The sequence below is a fragment of the Numenius arquata genome, chromosome 1 (genome assembly GCF_964106895.1).
Source record: "Numenius arquata chromosome 1, bNumArq3.hap1.1, whole genome shotgun sequence".
NCBI lineage: Eukaryota > Metazoa > Chordata > Aves > Charadriiformes > Scolopacidae > Numenius > Numenius arquata.
The window spans coordinates 66,066,482-66,076,018 of NC_133576.1; the positions used below are offsets into that span (position 1 = coordinate 66,066,482).

The following is a 9,537-nucleotide window of genomic DNA, read 5'->3' on the forward strand; positions in this document are numbered from 1 at the left end:
AAGAAAAGCCATGGTGCTAAAGAGAAAAGGATTTCCTCCAGTCAGATGCATCCAAGATCTGAAGGTGAACAGGACAGGACAACTATTGACTAAACAGTTTCCTGTCACAAAAGTTACATACATTTTACATTTTTACCTTCCTTTTTTCAAATTGACAACAATTCACAGTCCCGGAGTATAAAGTTCTTTTTTAATTGATAGAAAAGGTTATGGGGGAAAAGAATCCCAGCCTTGCCCACATTGTTTGTGCTGTGAGATCATTTACTTCAGTAATGAGCTTTTTTCAAAAGAAAACTACCATACTAAGCTGTGTGTTCCTGCCTGAGAATACGCATTACAGCCTTTCCAAAATACAGTCCTGTCACACTGTATGTACATAACCCTGTGTGGGCACAGGAGTCACTTCATAGAATCATACAACAGTTTGGGTTGGAAGGGAACTTTAAAGGTCATCTAGTCTAACACCCCTGCAATGAGCTGGGACACCTTCAACTAGATCAGGTTGCTCAGAGCCCCGTCCAACCTCACCTTGAATGTTTCCAGGGATGGGGCATCTACCACCTCTCTGGGAAACCTGTTCCAGTGTTTCACCACCCAGTTTTTTTTTTAAAAATTCTTCTTTGTATCTAATCTAAATCTATCCTCTTTTAGTTTAAAGCCATTAGCCCTTGTCCTATGGCAACAGGCCCTGCTAAAACGTCTCTCTCCTTCTTTCTTACAAGCCCCCTTTAAGTACTGAAAGGCCGCAGTAAGGTCTCCCCGGAGCCTTCTCTTCTCCAGGCAGAACAACCCCGACTCTTTCAGCCTGTCTTCATAGGAGAGGTGCTCCAGCCCCTCTGGTTGTCTTCATGGCCCTCCTCTGGACTCAGATCCCACAGGTCTATGTCTTTCCTGTGTTGAGGGCTCCAGAGCTGGAGGCAGTACTCCAGGTGGGGTCTCACCAGAGCAGAGTAGAGGGATAGGATCACCTCCCTCGACCTGCTGGCCACGCTTCTTTTGATGCAGCCCAGGATATGGTTGGCCTTCTGGGCTGCAAGTGCACATTGTTGGCTAATGTCCAGCTTTTCATCCACCGATACCCCCAAGTCCTTCTTGGCAGGGCTGCTCTCAATCCCTTAATCTCTCAGCCTGTATTGATACCAGGGGTTCCCCGACCCAGGTGCAGGACCCTGCATTTGGCCTGGTTGAACCTCATGAAGTTCACATGGGCCCATTTGTTGAGCTTGTCCAGGTTCCTCTAAATGGCATCCTGTGCCTCAGGCGTATCAACCACATCACTCAGCTTGGTGTTGTCTGCAAATTTGCTGAGGGAGCACTTGATCCTACTGCGTCATTGATGAAGATATTAAATAATTCTGCTCCCAGTATGGACTCTTGGGGACATCACTTGTCACCAGTCTTCATCTGAACATTGAGCCATTGACCATTACCCTCTGGATGTGACCATCCAACTTCACTATATCTGTATTATGATTTAGAACATAAAATAGCACACAATTTACTTTGTATCTTTTGATGTGCAAAAAAAAAAAGGTATAGTGACGTATAGTACATAGTCCGTCATACTACAGCAGACACAGGCTATGCCTGACACATCCTGTTCTCATAACATCCTCTCTGAGACAGACGCTCTCATTTTGAAATCCTGCAAAGTATATACATGTGTTAGCAGTGGTTTCGGACAGCTCAGCTACTGCAACTTTGTGGTTTGCCAGTCAACTATTTAAAAAAAATGTTTGGCTTTATTTATTTTTGTAGGAAACATCCATTAAAAGTGAAAGCAATAACAAAAGGTGCGCGTGAACTAATGCCCTCCAGCTAGAACAATTTCAAGACTTCCTTTTAGAAAGAATAGGTATAATTTCAAACGGAAATTTGGCCATTAGGTGTAAAATTTCACTTTCAGCATACAATAAAATTGGCAGAATTTACTGGTGGAGACCAGGCCTGTCTGCAAGGGCAGAGGCCCTGCCCTGATTACCTGCTCGGGCAACCTCACAGCATCTAACTTTGAGTGCTCAAACAAGAAGCTGGGACCACACTTTCCCATTGTCCCTCTAGGAAACCACGATAACGTTCTTTAGCATTTCATTGTCTGAGATGAGTTCAGTGACTGATGGAAAAGCCCGGGTATGTGACACTTGGCACTGCCATGGTGAGGGGGAGCAGGTGGGAACAGAACATGGAAACAAGGAGATGCCTTCAGTGTTACCCTGAGGTTGGCGAGCACGGAGCAAAACCTGCTGGCACCCAGTGCCCCAAATCCGCTCCACTTCACCTAATGGCTGCTGCTGCCACCCAGGGCCCCATGCAGAAAGCAGTGCCTCCATCCTACACTGGCTTCCAACAGTCGCCACCAAACACGCATCCCAGTTTCCTTGGTTAGAATCATAGAATTGTTTAGGTTGGAAAAGACCTTTAGGGTCATTGAGTCCAACCGTTAGTAACACTACCAAGTCCACCACTAAAGCATCTCCCTCAGTGCCACATCTACACGTCATTTAAATACCTCCAGGGATGGTGACTCAACCACTTCCCTGGGCAGCCTGTTCCAATGCTTGACAACCCTTTCAGTCGAGAAATTTTTCCTAATATTCAATCTGAATCTCCCCTGGTGCAACTTGAGGCCATTTCCTCTTGTCCTGTCACTTGTTACTTGGGAGAAGAGACCAACCCGCACCTCTCTACAGCCTCCTTTCAGGTAGTTGAAGAGAGCGATAAGGTCCCCCCTCAGTGTCCTTTTCTCCAGGCTAATCAACCCCAGTTCCCTCAGCTGCTCCTCTTAAGACTTTTTCTCTAGACCCTTCATCAGCTTTGTTGCCCTTCTTCAGACATGCTCCAACACCTCAATGACTTTCTTGTAGTGAGGGGTCCAAAACTGAACACAGTATTCCAGGCGCAGCCTCATCAGCACGGAGTACAGTGGGACAATCACTTCCCTAGACTTGCTGGCCACACTGTTTCTGATATAAGCAAGGATGCTGTTGGCCTTCTTGGCTACCTGGGCACACTGCTGGCTTATATTCAGCTGGCTGGCGACCAACATCCCCAGGTCCTTTTCCACCAGGCAGCTCTCCAGGCACTCTTCCCCAAGCCTGTATCACTGCATTCGGGTTGTTGTGACTCGAGTGCAGGACCCGGTACTTGGCCTTGCTGAACCTCATAGCATTAAGGCCTTGGCCCATTGATCCAGCCTGTCCAGATCCTTCTGTAGAGCCTTCAAGAAGATCAAGACTGTCACCCAACTCGGTGTTTTCTGCAAACTTACTGATCCCCTCATCCAGATCATTGATAAAGATGTTAAACAGAACTGGCCCCAATGGGGAACATCACTTGTGAACGGCCATAAACTGCTTTTCCCACTCTCGACTGGCCAGGCTTACAAACCCGTACCCCAAATCTGGTGCTTCACTGCCCGCCTCGCACTTCTGCTTCGTGTCCAGCTGTGTGGGGGCACACCATTTCTGCTGTGGAACGTTGAGCTGTACATGTTCCTGCGGGCGGTATCGACAACGGCACGCAAGCAACCGTTATTGTGTGAGCAACGGCCGTCCGGGCCGCAGCACAGCATGCAGATGGCCGTTCCTCACCCAGCGCCTTCGCAGAGGCCGGGCTGAGGTGGAGGCGAGGCCTCTCGCCCTTCACCGAGGCAGCCGGTGCCGGCGGGCGGGCGCAGGTTACCGGCCGGCCCTGGCCGCCCTGGGCGACGCGTCGCTGCGCCACTGGCGCCGCAGGGGCGGTGAGGGGAGGGTGCGGGCGCGGGGAACGGGACCATCCCTGAGGCGATGCCCCGCCCCCGGGGGCGGTGCGGCCAATGGGGCGCCGCGGGGCGTGGCTGACGGCGCCCGCCATTTAGCCGCTGCGCGGCGCGGGTCCCGCCCTTTCGGCCTGAGCGGCAGCGGAGTCTCTTCCCACAGCAGCAGCGGCTCAACATGGCGGACCAGGCCATCTCCTTCCTCAAGGACTTTCTGGCGGGCGGCGTTGCTGCGGCCATCAGCAAGACGGCGGTGGCGCCCATCGAGCGGGTCAAGCTTTTACTACAGGTCAGCGGCGCGGCGGTGACCAGCGGGGAGCGGGCAGCCCGTCACCTTCCCTCTTCTTCCACCCCCCCTCCGCACCGCCGCCGGCGCCCGCCGAGGCCCGGCCCGGGCTGGGGCGGGAAAGAGGGAAGGAAAGAAGGAGTGCGGGCGGGCGCTGCCCCCACAGAACAAAGGGCGCGCGCGAGGCGCTGGCCCGGTGGGGGAAGGGGGGGAGGTCACGTGGGCGGCGGCGGGGAAGCCGGTTCCGCTATGCGGGAAGGCGGCTCCCGGTGTCACTTCCTGCCGCCCCGCTCCGGGCGCCGCCATCTTGGTGACCTTCACGTGACGGCGCGGCCGCGGCGACCCATTGGGCCGGCGGCGGGGCGGGGCCCGGCCGGGCACCGCCGCCGGGCGCGCGGCGGCCTGCCGTGACCCCCCTCCTCCCCCCTCCGTGGGGCGGGGCGGGGCGTGGGGGGCGCCCCAAGGTGACTCGAGTGACCTTGGCCGGGGCGGAGGGGACAGCGGGCCTAGGGCTGGTGGCCGCTTCGCCCCTCCCTACCACCGTCATCTCCAGTTGGAAGTCCTCTCGCCCTGATGCGGCCGGGTCAGGCGGCCCCGCGGCCTGCGGGCCTCCGCGCCGCTGTCGGTGAGGGTTCTCGGCTGTCGAGAGACCCAGCCTGCAGGTACTTGTGCTCGCCCTGGTTCCTTACGGGGGCCCTTCGGATTTTGGCAAGTCCCAAGCTCTGAAGAAACCGGGAAGCAACGTTATGGCTTTTTCTGGTTCTTAGAATTGCACAAGGCCAGCTTAACATACACCCACTTCTTTTGCGTTTGTGTATAAATAAATTAAAGTTATAGCTTTAATTCTTGAGAATTCAGTCAATCCTCGAGCTCTTGGGTCTCCACCAAAATGCAAATAAATGACAGTTCTTCTTAGTCTTGAGAATTCAGACTGACCTGAGAGCTTTTGCTTGGAAGTTTGCTGTCACAGCTGGTTTATCATGGCTCACAGGGGCTTAATCTCTGTGCACAACTGCCGTCAGGCATTCAGGCCTAACAGCTCTCTGTTTTCTAGTAGAAGCAGACTTCAGCCCAGCTGTACTGCAGGCCCGCCAAGGCATACAGTCAAAATACATATTTTTTTATTTGCAGGTACAACATGCGAGTAAACAAATTGCCGCTGATAAGCAGTACAAGGGTATCATCGATTGTGTAGTGCGTATTCCAAAGGAACAAGGAGTGCTGTCTTTCTGGCGAGGAAACTTGGCAAATGTCATCAGATACTTCCCAACTCAAGCTCTCAACTTTGCCTTCAAGGATAAGTATAAGCAGGTGTTCTTGGGAGGTGTAGACAAGCACACTCAATTCTGGAGGTATTTTGCTGGTAACCTGGCTTCTGGTGGTGCAGCTGGAGCCACTTCCCTCTGCTTTGTCTACCCCTTGGATTTTGCAAGAACCCGTTTGGCTGCTGATGTCGGCAAAGCTGGTGCAGACAGAGAATTCTCTGGTCTAGGGGACTGTCTAGTCAAAATTACCAAGTCTGATGGTCTGCGTGGCTTGTATCAAGGGTTCAATGTCTCTGTCCAAGGCATCATCATCTATAGAGCTGCCTACTTTGGGATCTATGATACAGCAAAAGGTAAAATTTCAGCGAGGATCTGATAAACTGATTTTCAGAATTTTATTGTCTCTGTATGTGTGTTCTTGGATGCTGCTCGGTGTCTGTCTGTAGTAACTATAGCTTATGTGAGCGTGGAGGTTGACAATGATATTGGTGCCAACAGCAGTGACACTGCAGTGTTCAAGGCAAAACTCAGGCATGTATTGGCGGCAGCCTTCAAATACTCCTGGTTCTGGACTTGTCCTTAAAGGAGCTTTTCTTAATACTCCTGGTTCTGGACTTGTCCTTAAAGGAGCTTTTCTTAATGCCAGCAAAGCATGTTGGTAACCATACACAATTGCAAGTTCTTTTTTGTTCAGTGCATCACTGTAGATATGTTAAACTAATTCAAGTGTGTTCAGCAGAACAGGATTGAGCAGTGCTTTTACAAAGCATTTGTCTGTTAAGCATGACATCTGGGCATAGAGGTCGTTGACACTAGTTTATAGTTTAATATAATTCACAGGGACAAAGACTTATTTTAGTGACACTATTTCTAAAATGAGTAGGCAGTAGTTAGATCTCTTCTCATGCCAATCCGAAATGAATCGTGGTGCCTCAATGTTACCTGTTTTGATTACTGAGAAGAAAATCCTGTGAATTTCCTTGACTTATTTGTCATACTACTGCAGTGTGTTTAAATTTTATCAAGTGTCTTGGAGCAACTTCAAAGTATGGCTTTCCAATGTTTCATAATACTTCATCTAGTAAAGCAGCTGTCACGCATTGAGTGAACTGGAGGAGGATGTACAAGATAAAAAGCTAATTGCTTTTTTTTGTTGTTGTTGTTGCAGGCATGCTCCCAGATCCCAGAAATACTCACATTGTTATCAGTTGGATGATTGCCCAGACGGTGACTGCAGTGGCTGGTGTGGTCTCCTATCCTTTCGATACAGTGCGGCGTAGAATGATGATGCAGTCAGGACGCAAAGGAGGTGGGCTGTTAATTTGTACAATTCTTTAAATAGCATTAACAAGATGGAGTGCCATTTTCCTAATAGTCATCCCTCAGCACTTACAGTTCCTTGTTCCATAAATCTGATTTAAGTTCTATTACATTTAAATGATATGAGGAAATGCAGTAGGGTCATAACTTGTGGTGTTTGTCAGGAGTTATGTTGAGGACTTTTCTTTATACAATATGAAGTGAGCAAATGGACTGCCTGTCTGCAATGACAGAATAAATGAAGGCAATTAGGGGACAGTACAATTGCCAGAAAGAACATGTAACATTTTTATTTTGTGACTTAGCTTTTAATAACTAGACAAGCAGATAGAAGCTTTTCTATTGCCTGAGCTAGTATTTTGTTACAGTCTTAAAATGTGGCTTGGGACATCACAAAGTAGCTAGAGAATTGAAGTTAGGCAGTTGTTAAAAGCATCTTGAGTACAATTATAGGAGTTAAAAATGACTCTTTGCTCTTTTTCTGCAGCTGATATCATGTACTCTGGAACAATTGACTGCTGGCGGAAGATTGCAAGGGATGAGGGAGGAAAGGCCTTCTTCAAGGGTGCATGGTCTAATGTTCTCAGAGGAATGGGGGGCGCTTTTGTGCTTGTGTTGTACGATGAATTCAAGAAAGTCATTTAAACAGCCTAACTAGAATTGGAAATCAAGTTGAGCAGATCATGTAGAATAACTACCATTATGGACCATTGACCTTCAAGAAATTCCTGTGAGTCTTATTTATCAGAGCCAGATGATATTTGTAGATGGGGCTAGAAACTGACATAGAGGACTGATCCATCTCTCAGTAACATTCACGAAGACACTGAATCTGGCAATTCAGTGTGGTGATCATTTTTTTTTTTTTTTCCCAGCAATGAGGAATGAGCAGCGTTGGTTCTGGGTCCAAAGTGGCTGGGTCCAATTTAGGCAGAAAAAATTATTTGCCTGTGGATCAGTCCCCAGTTTCAAGTCCTATCTTCTAGGACCATAAAATTGTATTTGAAAGTACTTGCTAACAAATCATGTTCTTTTCCACTTGTACTGAAGCACTATGTACCATTTTGCACAGCTGAACATCTAGCAATTTTGTTCTTAAATTGGGGCATTCTGCTGTAAAACAATAAACATACTTACTCTGTCTGTGTTGAAATTATTACATAAAAGCTTTGGGAAAGCCTCTTGTTTGAAAACTTGTTTCAGATAATGGTTCCTCTGATACACTTACACTGCACTCTGTAACAGAAAAAGCTTCATTTTATTATTTAAGAAATAATTGAATGTGAGAACTTTGCAGGGGGGAAGCATGGGTTATACTAGTAGAAACCATTCCCATTCTTTGTGCCTGGTAGTGTATGATGGGCTGCTGCAAGTGGCTTTTTGCATGATTCTTAGAAATTGATTTGCAACCTTTCCTATGATTTAAAATGGAGGGGTTTTCTGTTGTAGTGCTAGGAGAATCCAAAGTCCCAAGGGCAGTCAAAAAGTAAAACTCTTGCCCTTGATAAAAGAGCTTAAAATGAATTTTATTTTTTTTTAAATCAATATAGAAAGCAACGTGGCATTCATGCAAAAACCCAGGAACCGAGTAAATGCCTTCAACTTCTGCATAACCTATGTATTGTACTGTTGCTGCTGTTTGGAAGTGCTGATTGTGCCACTCGAGATACTGTTTGGCCTGATGTGTAGCAGTGGTCAGCAAGGTGAATTTCATCTGAAACGAGGTTCATTCTAAGAGGTGAAGTTGATGGGATGTGTGGGAGGGAATATGTGTGCTTCTGTGTAGCTGTAAAATACAGATCAAGGTAGGTCAGCCTTCAGTATTAACTGATTGATACCTAGTTCTGGGATTGTTGGAAGACCAAAATCGGATTGAATAATTTCTCATACTGCTCTTGGAGATAATGTAATACCTATGTGCCGCTCTTCGTATGTATTTAATCTTACTTTTGTACTTTGTAATCTGCAAAGACATGGTAGGGGGACCAGTAAAGGAAACCAAGACGTTTATCTTCCAATTGTGTTTTTAAGAACTCTCCCCGTATCTTGAGAAAGAAACAGTGTGTAACTGTTTGAGTCACTGAAGGCTGACTGAGCTGCCAAGTTCTTTTGTGTGCCTTCTGAGGTTGCTGTTCAAGATGAAGTATTTAAATGAACTCCTTGGCTTTGGCTGATTATTACCTTCCTCTCAAACATGATTTACCTTTTCCCTTCACTGTTGCAGAAGCTTTCCACATCTGTACATGAATGTAAGTAGATGACAGCTATTTTGTGCACAGGCTCATAGCAAATTTTATGTACCTACTGCAAGTGGTTTTATCCTGTTGGTGATGGTAGCTTTCTGCTGCAGGCACATCATCTGATGTTGACCTTGCCAATCAACCTGCTGTTTCAGTTGTAGTGATTTTGTGAGGCAGGGGAAGAGTTTTTGTCTATATAAATACACTGCTTAGGTTTATTTTCTATATCAGTGGCTTGAAAGGTAGAGATAATGACGGAATACCTCACATCATACACTCACAGTGAGGTTATCGTGGCTCTAGATTTGTGAGGAAGAACCAAACATGACAATTACTTGAGCAGCCCCTGAAAGGGGGAGGACATTTTTTACCCCACCTTCCCCTCCAGAACCAGGTTTTAACCAGAAGAAATAGGAAAATACATCAATGGAGGTGTAGGTGGGGGTTTTTTTAAGTGGAACTGCAATTTACCTATGCTGTGCGTTCAGCATGTGCTACTTGGTGTTCATTACTTTTTTTTAGTATGTGGCTTCCCTTAAGTCATGCAGCAGCAATTTTCAATGTATGATTATGCAGTGTGGGAACACAAGAGGCAAACAATAAATGAGACTTTTAAAAAAAGCATTTGTTTTCTGCCTTATTGAAACAGTAGCTTCTTGAAATGCATTTATT

The 9,537-nt window shown here is 47.2% G+C and overlaps 1 protein-coding gene across 1 annotated transcript; it reads left to right on the plus strand.

The window, feature by feature from the left end:
- Positions 1 to 3,883: 3,883 nt before the first annotated feature.
- Positions 3,884 to 9,479, plus strand: SLC25A6 (solute carrier family 25 member 6). The gene is made up of 4 exons (XM_074159382.1): positions 3,884 to 4,043; positions 5,172 to 5,658; positions 6,474 to 6,614; positions 7,113 to 9,479. The coding sequence occupies exons 1-4, from the start codon at positions 3,933 to 3,935 to the stop codon at positions 7,268 to 7,270; spliced, it is 897 nt and encodes a 298-aa protein (XP_074015483.1). The 5' UTR covers positions 3,884 to 3,932; the 3' UTR covers positions 7,271 to 9,479.
- Positions 9,480 to 9,537: the final 58 nt, after the last annotated feature.